The sequence below is a fragment of the Eublepharis macularius genome, chromosome 5 (genome assembly GCF_028583425.1).
Source record: "Eublepharis macularius isolate TG4126 chromosome 5, MPM_Emac_v1.0, whole genome shotgun sequence".
Taxonomy (NCBI): domain Eukaryota; kingdom Metazoa; phylum Chordata; class Lepidosauria; order Squamata; family Eublepharidae; genus Eublepharis; species Eublepharis macularius.
Window position 1 is genome coordinate 60,617,056 of NC_072794.1, and position 25,557 is coordinate 60,642,612.

The following is a 25,557-nucleotide window of genomic DNA, read 5'->3' on the forward strand; positions in this document are numbered from 1 at the left end:
TGCAAACAATAACTGGCTGGGTTAGTTTCTGGCAGGTTTTTCAGCAGCAAGGAAGAATTAGATTATGGAACATGTGACAATACATTGTAGCTAAAGAACAACAGCAATTGTCAAACATTTATCTATCAACTTTTACAAGTCCCTTAAAGAAGTTTTTTTGGGGAAAAGCCCCTCATAAATATGCTAATTTCCCAAAGCATGTATTTCTATAGTAATTATAGGGTCAAAAGCTCAAGGAAGTCATTGAAAAGCAACTGAGCTCCAAAATGGAATCAATTGCACCTAAATAGGGGTCATTTTTGGTCAAACAAGAACACTCTGTCTAATTTATTTACATACAAACACTATACAACTTTTTATTATACACAGTGGCATCCACACCTATAGTTATGTTTCCATGATACTTTTCAGATATTGTTATTTCCTTGCTTTAACTAGTACTGTAGATCTTTTAGTAGTAAGATTTAATGTCAACTTCTGGCCATCACACACACACTCACCCCTCATTATATAACCAAGGTATTTCATAACCTATAATCAGTGAGGCACACAAAACATGCACATCCATGTAAAAATAGATCCTTGGACAGAACTGCCAAGCTAACCAACACAACAAATGTAGAGACATTATTATTTGATAACATGGTTCAGGGCATGAACATATGCTCTGATGAGACAACTTTCCACAGCTATCAGATAAGTGACCACGATGAGTACCATTAACAGTTAGATTTAAACACTCCCACACCTTGTAGATGTGGCTGTCAATATAATCCTGAAAAGGGAGAAATGTGCATTTATAAACATGGCACTAATCTCAAATTATTACTTAAACTGTTTCAACTAAATACTTTTGAGAAATATCTGTTTGCCCAATGATCACATACAGGAATGACAGAAAAGTTTATAATTTTTTTCTTTTTACAGGGGAGGATTTTTTTCTTGCTAATTTCTAAGATTTGTTGGCCTAGATTAGTTTGAACTCCCCCCCTTCCCATATGTTGTTAGGAACATGGGTTTTCATATATGTTTTATAAGTGTTCAGATTCAAACAATTACTTCCTGTGGCTAGTCTTAGTCTGTTTTAATTTTAATCTAATTGAAGAGTTTATGATTTACAGAATACAACTAAAATACTTAAAACAAGAAAACAATGTATGTGGAGAGCTATAAGAAGAGTGTACACTTCTGTTTTTAATTAATTTATTTTACAGCATATGTATGCTTACCTTCTACCCAAATAGAATCCCCCTCAGTGGCAAACGCTAATATGTTAACAAATGTAAATCATTTAAAAACAATTTAAATTTAAAATGGTATACAAATAATTCAATAACACACGTATACACAAACATGCAACACAAAGAACAGGTAGAAGGGCCAGTATCAGTTTTTGAAGATATGCCGAACAAAACAAAATGATCTTATAAAACGTGTACATACATATATACAGAAGTGTATGTCTACATAAAATAATATGCAAATCACACATTCCTGTATATGAACTCTCAAACCCCTTCATTGCCACATTTCCATTTGACCAACATTATACAGACAGCTTCATTCTTTTAATTTTGTAATAAAATCTTGAACAATCACACCAGCACCACAGCCCACCTGAGCCAATGACACGAATATCTGTGATCAGTTTAATGTGAAACTCACCATCATACAAAGGTATCATGCATGCATCTACAATACTTCAACAGCCTCAAATAAGAGAAATGTGGATCCAATATCATGAGGGCAAAAATGGACTGGATGATCACACAAATGTTATGAAAGATCATAGAGCAGCAATAGTAGGAAGAGGAGACATATAGTTTGTGTGTGTTCAATTAACTCTGGAGCCTTTACTTCAGTCTCTATGAGTGGTAGTACAATCTTAACCTGAATCACTATTTTAAATCCATTGAAGTCAATGTGCTTAGAAGGGCATAACTCTGCTTAAAACTGCACTGTAAGCCACCATATTCTTTGCCCAGGCTGCTTCCTTCCTGCAAGGTGATACTAGATGTGTAGCTAAAAACAGAGGAAATCTCTCCAAAATAATAATCACTGGCTCAAGACTTCTTATACACTAAGCACACAGGGACTAGGAAACTGACAGACCTGGCCATAACTATCCACTCTGATGTCAGTGTAGACATCTGATTGAGGAGCGATTCAGTTCAAGCTGTCCCTCTCAAAAAGGTGATGGTTTTATGGAACCAAAAACACTACAAGTTCATCCATGTGCTGCATCAGATGCTGAATGCAGATTTTAAAATCCAGGTACAGTATTCTCTAGTGCATGACAATATATATGCTGGATCAGGCCAAAGCCTGCTTCTGCAAACTGATTAACCACTCTAGCAAAACCAAGCTCTGTTCAAGATGATGCTGATCATGATGATAGATGATGAAAAAAGGCTTTAATATAATATGTTACATGAACGGGAGGAAAAGCTCAAAAGCACACTAAATTTCTTCTTACCTAATTTTTTGTAAAAGTCCTGGGAGAAACAGAATAAACCTACCAGATTATGTTCCTTATGGGCAAGATTTTTACAGTCTACAATGGTAGATACATAAACAGTTACCATGAGTAAACTAGGCAGCTGTCCAAATTAGATTCCTTTTCTGCATGTGCACTGCCTTGTCAAACCACTGAGATTTTTATCCTGCCTTATCTTTCCTCCGACTCAAGATGGAAAACAAGGCAGTAACCAAGTTACAAGGTCATAAGTGTGAGGATCACAACTCATGTTTTTTACATGACTAGAGGACTGGAACATTAGTAAGACATTATTTTAGCAACAATTCTTAAAAACAACAAGCCTGCAAAAATGCACGAGTTCTCTTCTGTTCTCATCTTGCCTTTTACAGGATAGCTACCAAGTGCCATGTGAACTGCTAAAAATCTAGACGCTGTTTTGCTGTTTAAATTTTAACATTTTAAACTACTGAAATAATCAGCTTTCCTGTAAAGTAAATATGATTCTGAAATAATTTATGTTGTAAGCTAGAAGAGAATAACAAAATTCAGTTTGACAAGCTGATCACAACTGCCTTATTACCTCACCATATCAATTTTAAATGTCAGCACCTTAATTTAAGGATGAGCACCCAGACAAAAACACATAAGCTGCTTTCCTTCACCATAAATAGAGGATGGGGGTTAGTATCTCTGACATATTTTCTGTAATCAGAGAACTAAGATTCACCCTTCACACATCATGAAGCCAACCTCCAATTCGAAAACACTGCAGAAATTCTTATAAAACGTGGCTTATGAAAGAAACCACAAAGCTAACTAAAATGAAATTCAGAATATTTGAACAAGTTTTTATGTAGACTTTAATAATATAAAAGAATACGCTACACCATCAGCTGTATTATAAATTTACATTCTATTGCATGATACAAAACACAGCATCCTAATATTTAAAAGAATAAACCATTGTTGATTTATATTGAATATTTTAAAAGGGAACTACATAACAGCTGCATTACAAAAAACAAACAACCCACTCTCCACTGTTAATTTATAGTATGACTACAATTTTTGTATATTTTCATTTATTCAAACAGACAGCCAAACTCCTGATTGAAAAACTGTAACATTAACAATAATGGAAATAACTTACCATTCATGTTGAAAGGCTAGATATGGGAAACATGTTGGTAGTAATATTTGTCCAATAAAGGGATTAAAAGGATTATTTAATCTCTCAGAGTAGAAGCATTGTCTCTATAAACACATCCACTAGAACAAGAAGACAAACAAATCCAGGAGCTTCATTCAGGCAGCTTGAGATATGAAAACTATCCAATAAAAATGCCAGCACTGAATGGCAGATCAATATTCAGGACCTCAATAGTGACACTCATTGATAACTTGTTTTTGAGCCTGCATTACCTACACACATTTAAAGAAACTCAAAATGGCAGAGAAACACACACACACCCCAGGATGTTTTAAGATGTTCTCAATTATATCAAGCACTGCTTGTTTCCATAGCAACCCTAGAGGAGAATTATCGGTCGACTTGCACCCAACCAGCAGTTCTTCCTAAAGCTTTAAAAGATTCATGTACACAACATCTCTTCTCACATTTTATAAATGATTTTTGTCTAATTTAATATTTCTTCCCATGCATACAACTTAGAATTTTATAGCAGAAGCTCTGTAACGTATCAAATGTTTAGAAACTATTACTAGAGCACAATTTTTGTCCTTTGTGATTGTGTCACTACAGACAGGGACAACAAACATGCCTAATATATATGACTGATATGTTACTATCAATTTTATGGGGTTCTGATAAAGAAGCTCCAAAATAAAATAATTTAATGCACATGAAGTACTATGTTTTGTGTCTTGCATATTAGTAACATTGTAAAATATGGCTCCATTCTCATTTTATCAATGGAAAACAGAAAGTGGTTTTCCCAGTGTCACCCACAAAACTAAAACTGACCTGAACATAATAAACCTGTCAAGAAGCAAGTCTGATACTGGCCAAGTACATACACACTTAACCAGCACCAAGGCTCTGGTAACTAGGATTAGCATTAACTATGTTTAAGATTCCAAACAGAAAAGCATTTTTAAGCTTACTGAATAATGTCTTGCCCACAGTTTCAGTAAACATCAGCAACAACTTCTTGCCACTTTGCCAGTGGGTTACAGATGTGTAAAAACTGCTTTAATCATGGCCCACTCAGTGCAGGCATAACCCTTAAACATGGTTAGTCCATATCATGGCACATTTGCATCATCCTTTTTAGCCAACATTCAACCATAGATTAGATAATAATATTAATGAAAGAATTTAAAGATGGCTTGCCTGTACAGAGCTACTATGCAAGAATTTAAAAGTGGCCTTGATGGGTTAGACAGAGACCTAAGTAGTCCAGTATCCTGTTTCTCCACACTAGCCAGTCACATGTACTAGACCACCAGAATGTAATGCTTATGCGATGAGGAGTTTAAATTAAGCATCAATTTAGCAAGCACTGACACTTACTAGACTTTGTGAACTGAAGCATACTTCATGGAGAACATGCTTCTCAAAAACTGGTGGACATAAACTTCCGTGTATTCCATGTAAACAGAGAGAATAAATAGGGGCTGTGCTTCATAATAAAATGTATTTATTTACAAAACTGAGACCCCCACCTATCTGTTCTCATTAGGGCCACCAAGGTGGCTAACAAATTAAAAATGTAATACAGTGTAATAGAAATGGGCATGAACCAGGAAAAAAAAAAGAACCATGCGGTTTGTGGTTCGTCATGTTTCACGAACCACGAACTTTCATGAACCTGCCCTGGTTCACAAATTGGTTCATTTTGGTTTGTGAAAATGTCACTTCTGGGCCAGCAAATCACCACTTCCGGGTCAGCAGAAGATCACTTCTGGGACAGCAGAAGGTCTGCAGGAAGTCCATCCCCTATTGCCTAGGAAACTGATTGATCGGCGCCAGGCTGTCTGCAGTGATGAACTCAAAAATGAACCAGTCTAAAGTTCGAGGCGGTTCGTCAGAAATGGGATCTGACGAACTGCTGTTTCACGAGCCACGGACCGGCCTGGCTCATCACAAATTTTGGTTCATATTTTTGTTTGTGCCCATCTCTACAGTGTAAAGTATTACACCACAGTGTAAAGAAGTCAGCTTAGTTATTGCAAACATTTCTATGCCACCTCTCTAAAGAAACATAAATATAAAACATGATAAAAACATAAAATCATGAAAGTTGTTAAAACCTAGCATTCAAACACACAGCCACAGCATAATGCCACACAAAACAAAGAGCAGCATAAACGAGGTCTTAAATATGTCTCAGGCTAAAACAGAGTAAAATTGATTTTTTTAATTAACAAACAGCCCCCACCATTAAAAGCCTGGGGAAAAATATTTTGGCCTGGTGCCTAAAAGGTAGTGTAGATACTAGGTAAGCCTCAAAGAGAAGAGCATTCCATAGGTAAGGTGCCACGACTGAAAAAGCCCTCTCTGAAGGCAGGGGCGAGGAGCATACAGAGCTTGTCTTGTGAGGCAGATTTTACCTGATAGGCTGGACAATATGGGAGGAAATCTTCCTTCAAGTACTCTTTTTCCTCACCACTTAGGGTCTTAAAGATAATAACCAGTACTTTGAATTGTGCCCAGAAATAGATGGGCAGCCAGTGCAGATCCTTCTGCACAGGTGTGATACAGACAGTCTCCTACCTCTGATAGTAGCACAGTTACCACATTTTGAACCGACTGAAGTTTCCAAACTTCTAAGTTTCAAAGGAAGCCTCACACATTATAGTAATTTAACTTGGATGTAATCACAGCATGGATCACCATGCCACATAACTATGAACACAGCTTTCTCTTTGTTTGCAAAAAGTATATGCAATTTTTCCCTACTTTTGTGCAACAAAAAAGCAGAAGCAATCTATAAACATTTTATCCTTAATTTCTTTTATTCTTAAGGTGATGAGAACAAAATGCTGCCCCCACGCTGTGCTTTATTTTTCTGTTCCCTAATGCATTTTATTCCCAATTAGGCTCTGATACTGGAAGTAAGCCAGGGTTGCAGAAAAATACTTCCAAGTAGTAAGACACAGCAAGATAATCCACAGGGACAGGATTTAGCACCCTTCACTACATACTCCATTTTTATTTTTTAAAAATACACCAACTCCTGCTATATTTACACATGAATGGGAAATTGCCTGCATTTTTCTGATCTCTAGTAGTGTTAATAGCCGCTTAGGAAGGTTTATCTAGGAGGTAAGTCCCACAGAACTCAGTGGGACACTTCAAAGCACTCATGCACAGAGTTATGTAACAAAGCATTGTTAAAAATAAACATGTTGCCAGCCCCCCTATTTTTACCTGCACACTCCCCACTCCCAGCTTGAATGTATGCAACTGCATGTGGAACACCGTGAACAAACTTCAGTCCCTGAAAAGCAGGCACAGAACATGAAGATCAATTGCCATGTTTTGTGTCTAAAGATGGATCTTGCAGCAGTGGTACTGCCAGAAGCAGCAATAATCTTGCAGCAGTGACAACTTTTGAAGAAAAAAACCTTATTGCAGGAGAAACTAGGAAGGGCAAGGTGCAAAGCAGGACTAATGAAATCAAGCTCCACCGGGTTGGAAAGTAAAGGCTCCTCTCCTGTCATTATCTGGTACATGGTATGCAATCACTGACCATTAATGTAATCTGGACATTAAGTGCTCTGTGACAGTTGAGGATCTCTGAGTCAAATCATCCCATTGTTCTCAAAATTGCCACTAAAGGTATGGCTCAGTGTCATACCTTCAGTTTTGTAATGCTGTCTCTCTGTCTCTCTCCCTGTTGTCCTCAAAGGACTCTCTACTATAAACTCTGGCTAGTTTTATTCACTTCCTCAACTAGACTTTTTGTTAAAAGATTTTCTGTGCAATTTTCTAGTATGTATTTTTAATCAGATTTACCTGTACATTTATGATTGGTCATGCAAGCACACCTGATGATTCTTTGATAAATTTAATAACTAGTAGCAACAGTAGTACAAATATTTTAGTATGATTCCAGTGGCCACATAACCAGCTTGGGTGAGGAATCTCCAGCTCTTACCCCTCCTTTAACAAGAGTAAAGGCAACTTCTCCCTCACTCCAGTAAGAACCCCACCCCCGATTATTTCCCTGCAAACCAGGTTATCCCAAACTGTACTCAGAAATTAGTCCTTTTGGCTAACTATGACTCTCAGAGGCCACGGAACTAAGCAATCCTGATTAGCCTGAATGCAGTAGCTCCTGACTCCAATAAGCATACGTGTGCTCAATCTTAAAGCATCCCAGAGGTGGGAGCTATGATGTTGTCTGGGGTTGCAGGAGAGAGAGAGTCCATGTTTCACATCAAACTGAGACATTAAAGTCAGGCAGCAGAAACAGAAAATCTGCCTTATTGACAAAAATGGACAAAAGGTAAACTCTCTTGATGATAGTTCGATTCTTTAGCATCCTGAGGGTCATCAAAAATCAGGCCATGTTTAAAGATTGGAGTTTGCTGGGTCATAATTAGCCTTCTAGGACCAACAAGGAATCTCCTTACAATGCAGTTCCCTGAAAAATTAATCATAAGGAAGGTTAGGGCATCAGATATCTCCTGACGATTGTTAATCAGGTTTGCCACTCAGGTAAAACGATCAAGTCCCTACCTAGCTAGCCACCTGTCAGGTAAACTACTCATCCCAGGCTGACTTTTCCATACTTTCCCCATATCTGGAGTTTTTTCTACCTTCAACTCCCCTAACATTCAAATCTTTCAATCAGATTCAAAGTTTTTAGCCTGGATACAATCCTGTCACAGCAGACACACTGTCTTCCTCTCAATGCAAATAAAGGTGCATAAAAGCCACACCTCAGCCCCCAAACTTTGTAGCTGGTTTCTGTATCCTACCTGTTACCCCAGCCCCATAGTATGTCTACTCTTGCTGAAATCACATAGTCTCCTGTGGGCTTCCCATGGACTTCAACAGGCTTTCAATGCACTGGATCCTCCTTCTTCCTTCTTTCTATGCAGAATAGGAAAAGTATATCTTTGCCTCCCATCTTATCTATCTCCCCTTATTTTCCAATTCAAACTGCACCATACAGAGAGCTGGCATTCTGCTTCTCTCTGCTAGTCAGAAATACTAGACACTCACTTCTGTTCCCCATATTTACACCTTTAGTTTAGAGATAAATTGGAATAGCTCTGGTTGGTATTTTCTGGGTATTGTTAGGAAATATGCTACTTACTTGTGCTTTGCTTTAATATCTGCTAGTATTTACTCAGAATTAGTTCCTTCCTTAGAACCATTTTATCAAATCTTTAAAAAAGGTACTCATTTTTTCTTTTGATTTTTTGCAAGAATCCCTGCCAATATTTTTGATAACTTGTCACTGAACTCAGAATATATCTAATTAGTATAATTTGATGTCCTCTCTATTTTATATAACCTTTTAAATCCTGAGTTTTAAGATATTCCATTTGTTCCAATATCTGCTATTTTATCATCACTCTGTATTCTTCTGCCTCTACAACCAAATCCACCATTGATTTTTCCATTTACTCAGAAACTTAAGAACTTTTACATTCAAAGACAAACATTTAAAAGGCCTTATTACAAAGACTCATAAATCCATATTAGTAACCTTTCACCTTAACTGTTATATAGTAGTCACTGAGCAACCTTAAGATAATTAACATGTAACAATTACTCTTCCTAAGAACTGTTGAGCTTATTGTTCAAACGATATATACTTAATTTATAAGGAATCCTCTATCTACATTTAATCTTACAAGTCTTCATTTTTTGTAAGAGAATTAACATTTATGTTTGTATATGTTTGAATACATGCTATTAAATAGCATAATTTCTTGATTAACAATCACAAATTTCTTAGTGCCCACACTGTTCACTGAAGTCTTTCTGTTATTCTTAAGGATATTAATGTATCAAGAATATCTCTTGCGTATCTTGTCCCATTGCATTTTAAGTTGCCAGTCTATATACTGTTTCAATGCCTACTGTCACCCCATCATCCAATTCCAGGTAATCCAAAATTACATCTTCAAAAAATCTAACAAGATCATTATTCCCAATACAATCTGGACTTCCTCCTAAATTTAAACTTCCTTGTTTCATGCTGTACTTTTTCCAACCTTTCTACTGTTATTCTATTTTCTAGACCATCTCATTCCCCTCCTGCTGCTTCTTCTTCTTCTTCTTCTTTTTTTGGTATTTTTATCTGGAAATCATGTTTTCCAGTTTTTTTTGTCTCTTTTTACAATCCTCAACTTTAGAATCAAATGTTATTTTTTTTCACAGCTCCACTCAGTTATGCATTTATTCTCTTAGTACACACTGACTGTTCACAGGGATCCATTTCTGGGACCACCACAGATTGTGAAATCTCGGTCCAGAGGTGGACCAGAAGCCCAAAACTTCCTTGAAACTGCTGCTCCTTTCCCCCACTCTACTTCCCCACCATCTCTCCCTCTGATCCAGAGAGGCACACCCAAGACCAGTTGGGTCCTGATCTAGAAGTCTTGTGACTTGACTATGCCACACAGGTCAACCAGCACCAGTTGTTCAATTTGAGGTGATCATGAGGGAGGGAGGGAGTGTCACAAGCACACTCATGCTCCCTTTACATGCATTGACTGAGCACATAGAGGGGGAGAGGCTATCTGTGCAGGGCTAGTTGTACCACACAGTTAAACTGCAGACTGCAACGAAGTGAAATCCTGAGTTGCAAACTGTGAGGGCCTACTGTATTTCTCTCATATTAGATTCTAATTAATCTCTTTCATCTAATCTTAAATTCAATTGACGCTCTTCCATTTTTAAAAATTTCCTTCCCAGATTTTTTTTAAACTAATAACTTATTACTGAAGAGAAATCTGTTGGTTCACGTTCCACATTAGAATTACCCTTTTGTGTAGCTTTTTATCCCATGATAAAAAAAATCAATAACTTTCAAACATTCCATCTAATCTACATCCATAGGAAACTAATCTGTTCTCCAACATGGTTTGCAATCCAAACAACTAGTTAAAGCAACATTTTCACCAAGAAATTTTCTTAGGATGTGAACACTCCCTCTGGGATTTAGGGACATTCTGGAGAGCGTGCAAAGCAGAGATGATTTGTCTGGCATCTGGAGGCTGATTCAGATATTTTTATTGGCTTGACTCCACATGATTTATTTATTATAGATAAGAGGGCATGGGTATGATTTAGTGATGGCACTGTTCTTTTAGACGTATGGGTTTTAATGTTTGTATTCTCTTTTAATACTGTATTGCTGATTTCAATATTTGTATTCATATTATTTTAATAGTATTTATATTTATGCTGTAAATAGCCTTGAGCACCAAATATGGTGGAGAGGCGATATGTAAAATAAATAAATAAAATACCTTTAAGAACAAATTCTTAGGATATTAATTTCATTGATTAACATACAACTAATTTTCCTTCCAATAGCAATGAAGTCATATGAATCTAATATTATCCTTTAAAGATTACAAGTTCTCTATATGAAGTTTAACATAGCAGTCAATAAGGTACAATAATCAGCAATATCCTTTAGTAGCAAACCCTCCATATGCAAATGTGTACTTCATCAAAAAACTGAGGCAGTGCAGTGCCTAGAAATATCCTTTAACAGCTGGTCTAGTATTTCTGCTTTACAATAATTTTAAATAAATAAATTAATAAAACCAATGTTCAGTAATTAATAAAACAATTAATAAAACAAAAGCTTTTAGCACCAATTCTCCTTTTGTAGAACCCCATTTAACTCATACTGTCAATGAATTGCAATACTTTTAAATTGTTGATCCTGATATTAAACATGCAGTAGATTTAGACAGGAAAGGAAATACAGTAATCAGCACTTTCTTTTAACAATATGCACATTTATAATTTGTTCAAGTGATGAAACAAAATTATCTGATAAATGACTTTAGTAACATGCTTCTGTGAAACACTTAGTCTCCTATAACTGCTACCGTAATGCAAGCACTAGTTCCTCCTCATACTTCCCAAAGAAAATGTCTCAGCTGTGTATCGAGTCTCCATACACTGGCAGGAAAAGTCTATACAGGATAAAGCCTCCATCCAGCTGTATATTAAAAGTAATCTATTAGAATTACCTCAACCTTACTCGCTCCTTACAGTCTAACCCAAGGTTCTAATACTACAGTCTTCTGATGAGTCTGCTCCTGCTTTGCACTATCACGGTGACTAAAGGGAACCTTCACATTCAAATGCAGTAGGCCTATGAATACCAGTGCTAGGAGGCAACATCAAAGGAACACCTGGGCAGCTATGCCATTTGTTGACCTTCCAGAACATCTAGTTGGTTTCTATGTAAAACACAATGCTGAACTAGATGGACCACTTGTCTGGTCCTCCAGAACTCTTATGTTCTTATGATAGTGCCTTTCTTTGATAGTGCCTCTGGCCATTTCTGCTTCTCTTGTAATGTGGGAGAGGTCAGCTCCCTCTCATATTGCTGCACCGGGAAATAGTGTTCCTGCAATCACAATGGAGGGTTGCCACCCACCACAGCATTTTCCAGCCGGAATGTCTGAGTGAAGCATCTCTCCACACTATTGCTAAATTCTTATACTAGGGTTTACCTTTTAGGCCTCAATCCAATGTTTCAGAAGTAAGTTAATTCAAATAATCCATCAATATAGCTAATACATCAACATGACACCAACGTCGGGGGATATATAAATCCAGAGACTAGGGCCATAGACTTTCAAGAGATTTTTCTACAGACCTGAGAAAAACCCACAGTTTTGCAAAAAAGAATCTGAATTCTTAAACCCACACACACAACCAAAAGCTGAACCCCGCCCCCCACCAAAATAACTGAAGCAGCATCTGTAGCCTTAAGAAACAAATGCCCTCAGTGTCTCTGGCTAGGTAACCACAAGAGTATTGCTAGTGTACAAGTCTTGTTTTCTGTCAGTAAAAGGCAGAGAGAGGGGCAGGGCTGTTTCTAGAGCTATTTTGGCCTTTGAAGGAATATTCATTGGGGCCAGGCCTAGCAGCAATTATTGCACAACTTACTACCACCTGACTTGCCTGACTCAGCCAGGTCCAGCTGTTTGCTACAGTTCAACAGTAGCCACTTTACAAAAGCTAGTGTGGTATCATTGGTAGGGTTTCAGACTAGGAGCTGGGAGACCCAGCTTTAAATCTCCACTCTGAGATGTATGCTTACTGGGTGACCTTGGGCCAGTTTCTCACACCCAGTCCAACCTATCTCAAAGGGTTGTTGCAAGGATAAAATCATTGTGAGAGGAATGTTTATTTTATTGAGAAGGTATTCTCCACTTGGCCCAGAAGCCCTCTTTGAAATACAATTTTTTTGAATGCATTTAAATATAAGAATATTTTACAGTGTCGTACAGAAATTCTATCTAGGACTATTCTAGACTATAGTCCTAGACTATAAATATGGTAACAGCTTCCATGAAACTGTGCAGTATCCTCTGCTTACATTTTACATATAAATCATTTCATATACAAATCATTTTCACTTTCCCTAGCTCATCATGCTAGCATCAATGTTAGCATACAATCATCATGCATAATAATGTGTCCACACTGAGAGATCTCTGTCTTTTGGTGCTACACCTCTGAAGATGCCAGCCACAGCTGCTGGCGAAACGTCAGGAACTACAATGCCAAGACCACGGCAATACAGCCCGGAAAACCCACAACAACCATCGTTCTCCGGCCGTGAAAGCCTTCGACAATACATCATGCATAATAGTTATTTCATGTCCTCTGATGTACAAACTTGTTCACTAGATTTAAGTAGCAGACATTTCCTTGTCAAACAGGTCATGCAAGTAAGTATGCCTTAAAATAGAGTGAAAGGCTTATGCACGAAATGGAGCATAGTTTGACAAGAAAGTATTTCTCAACTTTAATTCAAATACTTCATAAGAGGCTCAATCTTAATGATCCTTGAAAAGTTTAACCTTACTTAATTTCTGGTTTAAGCATTTTAATGGGCAAACAGATTTGGCATCAGTATAGTAGGTACATACACAGTCTCTTCACTAATTAAAAACTACAACTCTACAAACTTCTAGTCACTTGAACAGATGCTACATGGTAAATTTGCGGATAAAGGTGGGTGGAACTGCACTTGCACAGTATGCATATGCACAGTTTCCCCCCCAAAAACCACACACACAGGTATTTTTTACCATTGGTGCAACAGTTACAACTATGCAGTTGAGTTTCTAGAACAAAAATCAGGAATCAAGTCTACATGGACACACCTGACCTATAAGCTCTGCACCCAAATCAAAGGTATTTAAGAATTGACTGCAATTAGCTAAAGATGATGGAAATGGATTTTACACATGACCACTAAGACAGTGGGTACCTTCTTTGTCCTAAAACTGAGTTTTGCAGTTCAACACAGGGTGAAATTAAATGGAAGTAACCATTTACTATTGACCAAGGTAGTCTCCCTGGGAACAGGAAGAAAGCCAGTTAACCAACAGCAAGCATGTTTTCTGTACTTTAGTATTCTACCCCCAAATGGAAAACATTGTTTTTACAAATGCATTGAGGAAGGCAGCTTCTTTTAGGGCTTTAAGAATTCTGAAAGCCACCCCCCGCCCAATCCCTTCAACATAATAACACCTTCTTATTCTTACAGAATAAGTGAAATAGTTTCTGATCAATGTAAAAAAGTTTCTACACTGGCCCACCTTGGATTAACTGCATGTAGCATTTTTTTTAATCTCAAGAGACTGCTTACAATAAAAACTGTTGAGTTTTTATTATTCACAAAATCAGGTGGTTCATCATAAAAATAGTGCCTTTTTCTTCCAGAATTTATTTTATTATAGAGCATTTATAGCCTGCTTTACAACCCTCATACAAAGGAGCTGACAAGCCATTTAAAATCCGTTTTACAAGAAGTATAATTTAAAAACCACAACAATTAAAACTGAAAATCAGACATAAACCCAGTTTGGCCAGCACTACTTCTCTCAATTTAGTTCAAAAGCCATTTGGAATAAAACTATCTTCAGCCTGCTCCTACAGACTTTAGAGAGAGCATCACTCTCACCTCTACAGGAAGAAGTTTCAAAGTCTGGGGTCAGCAGAAGAAGAGGCCCTCCCCATGGGTTAGGACCAACTTTGTATTTGACTTATCTGGTTTTCACAGGAAGGCACCATTCATTGCCTTCAGAATTTGGGCATGTCGATACAACCGGAGGCAGTTCTTCATGTACTCTGAATCCTAACCATCTGAGGGCTTTAAAGTTCAATGCCAGTGTAGTTGGCATAATATCTATTATATTATCATTCTTGACATTCTCTAGAGAGACAGTATAACTTACACTGCTTTCTGGAAAAAAAACTACCACTTTTCTACAATAGAGATGTGCTATGTTAATTTATATTAGAAATCATTCAGGATATGGATATATATTGTGATAATAGAAACATTAACTAAACATTAAAGAATACAAGATACCAATAGACTGACAAAAAGCTGACAAGCAATATGTATTGTGACTTGCCGCCTGCCAAGTATTTTAAGAAGCAAAACTACAAGACTTCATCCACCTGCAGAACCGTTTAATTGAGCAATTTACCTTTCTATGTTTTTCTATTGTTAGTTTTAAATATTCTATAGTTTGCTATTACAAATTAAGTAACCATCATACTTACTTGATCTGTCCCACAGTACAGTAAGTTCAGAGAACTGAGAAGACTCATTTTCCAAAGCTACTTTCAGTTCATTTGCAGAACTCTTGGAGTGCCTGTGAAACAGTCTGTTGGCAAACCCTTCCAGTCTCTGCAAAGCACTAGTCGTCCCCGTGCTCTGGCTGCCCGATAACTCTCTGTGAGTTGCCATTTATATGCATTTAGGTGTATATTTTAAAAAGCAAAAACATTCTGACCTTCTAAGTAGCTAAGTACAATGCATATGTCAGACTTCCTGTATGCAATGTGTTAAAACCGCAACTGCTGTTCTGCTTCCTGTTAATATAAAACCAAACTTCAAGGAGCTATTCTCAGCAAATGCCTCTTGATATCAGCTCAGGGTGGTGACTAGTAAAAAAAAAACCCACTATCTTGTTTGCATGTTAACTTTCTCTTCCCAAACAAAGCTGATGATGATGAGAACAAGATAAAGCTTGTTAAATGCAAAAGCGGTTATTAAAAACCAGATCATGTAAACAAGTATGTGTGTGTGTATATATACATACATGCTTTATAATTAACAGTAGTCAGTTGTCTAAATTTTGTATAGTTTAAGTTTATTAACTATACGTAATCTTAAACTGATAGCTCCAGTACTGCAGATGAAAAGCTATGAGTGTGTCTTCAGAACCATTCATGTTAAGAAAACTACAAGGTAACTCCTGTGTATTGGAGGTGCCTGTTGAGCTCCCTATAATGTACCAGTCATATTTATACTTTTCTACCCTTCTTTATTAACATTAGTACATTCAAAGTGGTTAACATTTAAAAACAGTACATTTTAGGGTCTAGCCAAAATAATGTGGACAATTTTGTGAATGGAACTACTAGCATTTTGTCTTCTTTATGTAACAGGCACACATCCTCCCCCCTTCATCTAAGGACAGATTATTGGGGAAGTGGGGCACAGTACATCTGTGGGGAGGCTTAAGCTTCCCTGCCCCCAACCTTTTGCAATAGTTCTTGTTAAGAAATAAGTCCTCCAAGAAAAACAAATACTATTCGTAATAATTTTTGAATATATGTAATTTTTGTTTTATTTATGTTTAGGGGATCTGTAAGGGGATAGCAAGAGGGTTTCAAATTTTTCCAATGTATTTTCAATCTGTGAAACAAATGACTGTTGTTAAAGGGAGGTTAAAAGGTCACAAAAGCAGAGTTTTCAAGCTCTGAATAAGTTTTCAGTTAGAAAGGATGCTAAAGTCTGGAATTCTACAGCCAATCAGAACAAGGCTTGTCCAAGTGTTGACAGCTGATTGTATGGAACCTGGCAATTGAGAGAAGCAGCTGTAAAGCAGAAGATCTCCAGGAAGTAGTAGTGAAGAAAGATAAAAGCGGAGAAATTTCAAGATCCAGTGCATGAGTGAGGGTGGAGGCAAGGAAGATTTTTTCACTGGGGAGAAGGTAGGAAAAACATACAGAAATCCTATGATAAGGCTACAAAATCTGTGGCTGAATTTGTCTGTCGAGATGGGAAGACTGGCTCAGCAGGACCAAAGGGAATATTGAGAAGCAGCTCGAGGCAGTCCTATACCATCATCAATGGGAACCTGCCAGGCCAATCATGACATTCTCCAGCAGTAAGCTTATGAGGTACTGGCTCAGGTGGAGTAATAAGGAAATCTGGCTGTTACGACCCTTACTTTCTCTTGGGTAGATTTTACCTTTAATCTTTCCCTTACACCCTCTGGGTAGATTGCTGCCACCAGGAATATTATATTCCAAGATATTTTATTTAACTTTTCCCCTTTGTTAACATGCCTAAGCGTCAGGCTCCTTCGTGGTTCTATGTGGCCCTGAGGATAGGAATGGGATATAGCAATGACAGCTACTCTTGGATATAACAAAAACAAAATAAACTTTTATTTTTTCAAGAAGCGTATCGGTTTCATAAAAGTAGTTCTCGGTTCTTAAAGTTACTTCATTTAAACTCATTCACACCAATCTCTTCTAAGGCTTCACACACAGCCTCTTTTTCTGTCTCAATATTTCTCACAGACGTGCTTAAAGTTACTCAGGCAGCACACAGCTAGCCTCTCTTCTCCTCACTAAATATTTTTCACAGAAATGCTTAAACTGCTCAGGCAGCACACAGCTGCTTTTCTTCCGACTCAAACTTTCTCTCAGAACTGCTTAAATTTACTCAGACTGCACACAGCTTGCCTGCTTTCTTCTGACTGAATGTTCTTTCACAAACATACTTAGATCAGGTTTCCACATAGGTTATATTTCTCTCAGTAATACTTAAACATGCTATGGCAGCACACAGCTAGCCTCTCTTTCCCTGACTGAATGTTTTCCCACATACTCAGTTCTCAAACTGCATTCACTCCGCCCACACTCTCAGTCATCACTTACTCATCCCCCTCTTTCACCCCTATGCTTCACCTATATCACACCAAGCATTTAAAGACACATGCACGCATTTACTTAAAATCATTACACTGGCCTTTTTGTTTTCATAGGGAGAGTAACTGTTACAGCTTCACCTTGGCAACAGTTCTTTGGTGAAGGAACAGAGTGGCATGAACATTTGATGTGCAATCATTTAAAAATAGGTTTTTCTATTTAAGTCTAGAGTACTTGACAGACAACCTGGTGAGGTTTGCAAACCTTTGGGTCTTATCAGGTTATCATAGTCCTTACCAGAGACAGACCCCAAATAAAGATTAAAATGGTAGGAACTCCATTCATATGATGCCAAGCATCATCTCTGGTTTGCCTCTTAAGCATTTAATAAATACAGAATAGAAATCTAGATGGAAAAAACTGAAGAACAACAACTAATAGTGCATTGTTGCTAATTCTTCAGGGAGAACCGTTTGTTGAGAGAAGCAATGAGACAAATACCTCCCAAGGGAAGGGACTCTAGAGACCAGGAGCAATTGCTAAGTAGGCCTTTCTCATGCAATATATGTCATTATACATCTACACTGCTCTTCTATGCTCTGGTTAGACAAATGAGTCAGTCCCTGCACAGTAGAATAAATGAACATAAATCTGATATTAAACATTACAATATTTAGAAACCAATAGGAGAACATTTTATTCTTCCGGAGCATTCTGTTCCTAATCTAAAAGTTTCAGTTCTCTGACAAAGGAACTTCAAAGGGGGAACTGAATGCAAATTCAAGACAATATCCCCAATAGGCCTTTAATAGGGTTTTTGGGATATCTAACTTCTTACAAATGTTAATCATTGCACCAATATCCCTATGTAACTTCTTACTCTATGTGTGTATCTCATTTCATCCAGCATTAGGTTTTTATTTTGTCTACCTAATAATAGTTGGGAGTATTTTTTACTTCTTCATCAATTTAATCTTCCTTGAATTGAATATTGTCTTGAACAGGGCTCTCTTTATAGTATCTCTCCCGTATCCTTTCCTGTAACATATATATTTTAGCTTGATGAATCTACACACCAACACATCTGATGAAATGAGCTCAGACACTGGAAAACTTATGCTGAGATACATTTCGCAGTCTTTAAAGGTACAACTGGAGTCCTGTTTACTCAAGGGCTTGACAAATCCCAGGTGCTAAGTCACCATGGTGCCTAGAAATTTGATTGTGACATTTAGCATTTTCAGCAATGTTTTTATTAAAGTGTCTGACAATTTTCAGTGGAAGTACAAAGCTTATTTATCATTTCTCATCAGAACATTTTGTTGTGAACATAAAATAAATGTGCATGAAGTTCTTGTCACTCTTTGTTTATATATAAACTTAAGTTCACATCTTTCAGTGGTGGAGGATGAATTAATTTTATAATGAGTCGCTTTCTATACTGGTGCCAATATTAAATTTTAAAAGGGGTTGTTGTTTTTTTAGCAATAATGGAATTATGAGAAATTGGGGAAAATGTTAAGCTTATTTATTTATATGCTATGACCCCTTTTTCATTCTACCACATATTTCTTAACTTCTGTAGAAGTCCATTACAATATTGCCTTAGTTATAAACATATAGACCTTCACTGTATCACTGCAGTAATTCTTTTTCCAAAGTTGTTCCCTAAAATTGGTGGCAAAACTGAAATATCTGAATATACTAAAACTTACTGCATTGTTTCTCAGGAATATGCAAAACATTTTTAGTGTAAGATAAAGTGTGCTAAAAGGTAACTGAATAATTTTAAAATTTATAGGACTTTTTAAAAACTCAAAATGTTTTTTTAAAAATATAGTATTGGCATTATAGCCTGTGTTAAGGGGAAATATGAATATTCTGTGGATTGTGTTAAGCCTGGTGTTTTAAGTGAGGAGAGAGAACAAAACATGTACTTGCCCTAAAGAAAATTCTAAAGTGTGGTAGGTACACACACTTCAAATGGTTCATTTTTATTCAGTATGAATGTATTTCTAATGTGATACATATTTATTTCCACCCACACCCAGCTGTGGTGAAAATTTTACCTAAGGTCTACTTTATGCATTAATAACCTCATATGAAAGCATCAAGGGAATGGGATAAACAGGGTTTTTTGAAGAGGGATTAAAAAATGGATGAGATGGACTAACCTTACTATGTAAAATTATCATTCATAACTTCCGATAAGGTACATATTTTGTAGTTCAGCTATTGTTCCAAACTGAGTGAGGAGAAATACTTTAAGATGAAATGCGAATTTTAATTTTGCAATTCAGTATAATTTATTTATACATGTACTTGATGTTAATCTGTGATGAAAATGACCAAGATTTATAGTTATATCAAGCTCAATGCCTCACTATGGCTGAGTTCCAAAGATCCCAACAACTAGTTCCATATAGACAAGGAACTTTTGCCTCACATTTCTTAAACTCAAGCCACCCACGGAATATAGCAAACTGCTTTTGAAAGCCCAGGAGACTTCCAAGGACAGGTTATAATGTGCTCATTCAAAACAATAATCTCTCCAGACGCTACAAAATCTCTCGTGGGTCTGCCTAAAGAGGATCTTTGGGTCCATATTAACAAATATAGCAGTACTAACAACAATTATTAATGTATAAGTATTTAAAAGTAACTCGAGGACTACCTACATCCAAAACTTGCCAACAGAGCATTTAAAACTGTTTAGAAAGTCTCTTTAGCAGAAGAGCAATGTAAAGATGAGACAGCAGCATTTCTATAAATAGTAACACCAAGAGGAAGTTGTTGCTATGGCAGCATTGGCCACATTTCTATTTTAATTCAGAAGATATATACTGGCATCTACTGTTCAAAAGTTAAAACTACAGTTAAAAAGGACACTAAAGTTGCCTAGAAAATTCATTACTGATAGATGAGCAAAATTCTCTCAGAGATAGTGCACTAAATACTTGATAGTAGGAAATACAAATAGGTTACATTGTAAAGAATCAAATCCAAACAAGGAGAATTGTATACCCTGCCAGTAAAAGGTGTCTTGCCAGATTCAACAAGCAACTGACTTCCAAGGCCTTTTAAAGCTTGTGAGTAGCAAGAATTTTAGCAAGGGTTTCATCTTCCATCAAGGGAGAAGCAGCTGTAACTGTCATAATTCTCCTTCTAAGCAACTGTTAAGTCACAGTAACGGCAGCTGTGTTGAATTATGTGCCCTGAACTGCATTATGCAAGGCTTGGGTTAATGGTTCCTCATATCTACAAAAGTAAGTTAAATCTATGTATCTAAATTTCTGATAATTCAAAAGACGTTGATATCATCAGCTAACCAATCAAGTCAGGAATAGGAACCTGATAAATAAATCGTATGTTGGCCCCAGAAACCTAATTAAAGGAGTCCATGTTTGGGCCGTTAGTGGAGTTTATGATTTAGCAGTGGAAGCGTGAGGTGGTTGTTAGCTGGTTCTTCTAACTGGTGTGCGTGCAGGAGAGAAAATAATGCATATACTTGCTTATATTTAGAAAGGAAATAAAGAGTTCTTTATTGTAGGAACTCCATAGTCTGATAGAAAAGGGGGAGAGATAGATTCTATCTACCTATCTAGTCTAAGGATACATATGGATGCTAGGACAAGTCCTGCAAGATAGAGGGAGGAGGAGAGAGATGGTGCCTGGAACTAAGCCAGGAAGAGAAGAGTGAGAAGGATGTGATGGAGGAAGTCCTGAGAATAGCAAGTTAGAAAGACAGAGAGGTCAGGGCATCCTGTTTACTGCTCTGGCTATCTTTTTGATCTGTAAACAGTAAACAGGATGCCCTGACCTCTCTGTCTTTCTAACTCTTTGGTTTGTCCCCCTCAGAAACCTGAGGAAAGGGACAGCACTGAGTCCTCCTCTTCCAACAGAAACCTTTGGAATATGTTCTGAACAGCAGCACATCAAACTATTTTACTCAGAAGAAAGGGCCCTTTTCCGGCAAAGGGAGTCAGGTAAACCTCCAAGGTATTAGCAGCACTGCTGGGGCTCACCTTATACAGTGTATGTGGCTCACCAAGTACCAAATCTGCCAAGAAACTAAGCAGAGGAGAACAAAATAAAGGGCCAAAAGAAATGAGCTGCCATTGCCTAAACCATAAGAACATCTCTTTTTTACAGGTCCTGTGGAACTGCAGTATATCCTGCAGGGTCTGGATCTCAACTGAGAGAGTGATCCACAAGGTTGGTGCCAGAGCTGAAAAAGTTCCTGCTCTGGATGAGGCCAAGCGGACATCTTTAGGGCTGGGGATAACCAGTAGATGTTAATCAGAGGAACGCAAGAGCCTCTGAGGGATATATTAGGAGAGACGGTACTGTAGATATGTTGGTCCCAGTCCACTTAGGGCTTTAAATATCAAAACTAGAACCTTGAACTTGATCCAGAATACAACTGGGAGCCAGTGCAGTTGATGCAACACCTGATGTATATGTGCGCTGAACAGTGTGCCCTAAGTACATGTGCTTCCACATTCTGGACCAGCTGCAGTTTCTAGGTCAGTCTCAAGGGTCGCCCCGCATTGAGTGTTACAGTAGTCCAGCCTGGAGGAGACCATCACATGGATCACTGTAGCTAAAGGCCGAAACCACACGTCCTTTTTGTTTCCGCGCCTTTTTCGCAAGTGGTGCGCTGTTCATGCAGATACTCACACGCTTTCCCATTCCGCGTGTTCCCCGCCATCACCGCACCACAATTGTGCCTTCCTTCCAAACCACGTTATAGTGGCAGAAATCCATTTTCTCCCCCCCCCCCCAGCTTTTTTTTGCACAGGGCAGAAAGGTCGGAATACCGGTAAACCAACTGTAGTGAGCAGCGATTTGAGCAGGAAAAGAAACGGTCACTGGAGCATGTGCATGTCACACGGGGACTGTTTCCCTACTGTGTCCCGTCATTTTTAAGAGCGTGAGGAGCCAAGTCGAGCAATCTTGTATTTCCCACAACGATCGTCTCCAGTAAACATCAGGTGCGGAAAACAAATATATTCCTGAAAACTTAGGGTGCAGGTGGGAGATTCTACCATGTGTGAAAGACAGAATGCATCATCTTGTGGTGTCACATGGCTGTGCTGCGAAGCATGCCAACCACAATCTGAGCCATCATCACAAATATCACACTCTGAGCATCCATGTTGTTAACTACTAAAAGCAGAAAACCACTCTGAGCAGCAGAATTTCCGGACAATGCCTTAATGTGACAATCTAATTTCAAATTTGCCCACCATACCAACCAGCCAATTGTTAGAAAGTGGTCTGTGATGAGCAAAAAATGAGCCAATCAAAGATGAGGGGGAGGGTACATTGCCATTTCTTAAAAGTCGGAATATCGGTATACTGGAAAATTGACCTTTTTTTTTTTAAAAAAAGGGAAGTGACGTGCGCCGTCATTTCTGACGGTGGAGGATGGAACCGCCCACTGTAACGCTTTACTCAGTGGCGTGTGGAGAAATGACTGCGCTATGAAGACACACTGGAAGGGTGAATGTGATGATGCACAGCATGGTAGCGGAATGAACCCAATTGCCACGACTGCGCAAGATAAGCAGATGGTGAGTGAGTGTAGATTCGGCCAAACTATGGGAGAAGAGATAGGGGGTGAGATTCCTAGCCTGAAGCAGATGGGAAAATGCAGTTTTGGCAACCATCATGACCTGGGCTTCCAGTGAAAGTTGAGGCATCCAGAGTCACACCCAGACTCTTCAGTATTGGTGCAGGTGTTAATAGCACTTCATCAAGGGTTGGGAGCTAGATCCCCACTCCCGCTGCCCCACAGCCCAGGTACAGGACCTTTGTCTTTGTTGGATTTAATTTCATCATAGCTTATCTACTGATCCAAAATAAAAATCCTCATGTCTGTCCAAGCCTTCCATAAAAAAGATTTCCTCCCAATTCTTAAATGTGGATTGGTCCATAATATTGGTTTAGCACATTAGAATGGGTTGAACTGATATTTTCATGATATTATGTGTCATACTTCTCTAACTACAGAAGGAACAGGATCCATTTTTGCATAAGTAGATCCTAATATATTCCATTTAAAGAGTGTCTCCAAACAACAAGCCTCCAGAAAAGCCCAAGATGGATAAACCAACTGAGAGGAGTATCTGAATAATTTGTACAAGTTAACAAACATGCCTGATGATGTAAACTAAGACCAGGAATACCAAATCCTCAGTTAATTGAAAGTTGTATCCTCTTTAAAGAAATCTGAGGTGGTAATGAACCCCACAAATTTCTGAAACAAAATATTAATTTGATGACTATATTTATAAGAATATAAGAAATGGAGTTGCACACAAAACATTTATCATTCAAGGTATAATATTCATTTTGAGTGTATTTACTTGATCCCATAATGACAAGCTAGAGTTGCCCATCTGTCAGCACTTCCTGAAAAGGTGGTCTTCCACCAGGCCAATCTAGGTCATCACAGGCAAGAAGAGAACACAGATCATTTTAATACCCTTTGCAGTCTGCTGCTTCATACAACATACCCCATGACTTCTCCTCTTCATTTATCCTGACAGGTCTTCCAATACAAATAATTTCCAAATAGTTTTGAGTATATTTGAACATTTAAAACCACAGTAAGTGTGCTTTGCTGAATTCTTCTTCAAATCAATTAGTTCAAATTCAGCTACACTGACTACTAGAAAAACTTACACTGCGTGTAAAATTAACAGGACATATTTTTACTTGCTAAATGCAAATCAAACATACTAAATTAGATGCCAATCTGCTTAGGATATGAGAAAATTTTCTAAAACCTGCAATACTAATCAATATATTGTGCAAAAAATAAAAAGGTTTAAACAGCAGACAGCTAACCTGAAGTTTGATGTGAAGAGCAAAATAGACTGAATTAAGTATTCAATTCACTTATAAGTATGCCTACTGTTGGCACACCAAATGCAGGAGGAAGCCAACCCTCATCCTGCTCAAGAAGTATGTGCTGCATCTCCTGTTCTGCTATGTCTGTACACAGGCACTGTCATTTGTTTGTTCCCATTTAATCATGCACTTCTGGCTCAAAAACTACTTAAAGCAGACATAAAAATAAATGTAGTACACATGTTCCTTTCCTGCCCCCAGATCTAATGTAATCAGATTTTACTACCCTTCAATTATATTCTCTGTATAGGAAAAGATCTACATTCAGATCCTTCAAAAGGCAGGGAATTTATCCACTAAATAAAGATACCATGAATAATGAAAAGAGAAATTATACAGCAATGGAATACGAACAACGACCATTATAAAGATGGGCCCAGTTTATAAAGATCAAAGCCAGCAAAGTTCAGCAGTGGCAGTATTCAAAGGATGTGACCCAGAGCCCAGTGTGAACAGATTCTCTGTTCACTTGAATCACAGGAAATATTTGGTATATGAATGGGAAATCCTCATTTCAAGAGTGCATTAAATTTAAATCATTATGTGAAAAAGCAGATTTAAATCGCTCTGAAAAAAGTTTCCCATTTTTGCTAAGGTTACTTGATGGACATTTTATTTAGGAAAACAAAGCTGCATAATTTTTTTGATTTACAACAGCCTTCATTCTACTTTAAAAGACTGCAACAAGAATAAAAGCATATCCAAGGACACTGAAAAAGTTCATCTACTTGAAAGCTAAAAGACCCAAAACTTTCTAGCTGAAACGGCAGGATTATTTACCAGTGTTTGGGGGGGGGGGGGAGTAAATGTTTGTGTTGTCAGAGGGGTGACAGTAGAGCAATAAATGCTTTTAATACAAGAAATGTATAAACTGCAATTTTGTATGAGACTTATCAAGTGGCCTCAGTTATACTCCCAGTATAAAAGGAGTGCTGCTTTAGGTTCCTGTTGTGGAAAAAGGCAGTATATAAATGAAATAAATAAATGATAAATAAAAGTAAGGGGCAGATAAAAA

The 25,557-nt window shown here is 37.7% G+C and overlaps 1 protein-coding gene across 2 annotated transcripts in view; it reads right to left on the bottom strand.

Annotated features, from left to right (window-relative positions):
• The window catches only part of PRKACB (protein kinase cAMP-activated catalytic subunit beta), a 100,583-nt gene that overhangs the window by 46,761 nt on the left and 28,265 nt on the right, over nt 1–25,557 (bottom strand). Inside the window, exon 1 of one of the 2 annotated variants that reach the window (XM_054979647.1) lies at nt 15,240–15,426. The exons of the other annotated variant lie outside the window; for it this stretch is intronic. Within the exon in view, the coding sequence (XP_054835622.1) occupies nt 15,240–15,426 (187 nt within the window). Of the gene's footprint in view, nt 1–15,239; nt 15,427–25,557 lie in introns of those variants that run through there. 2 annotated transcript variants of the gene reach the window in all.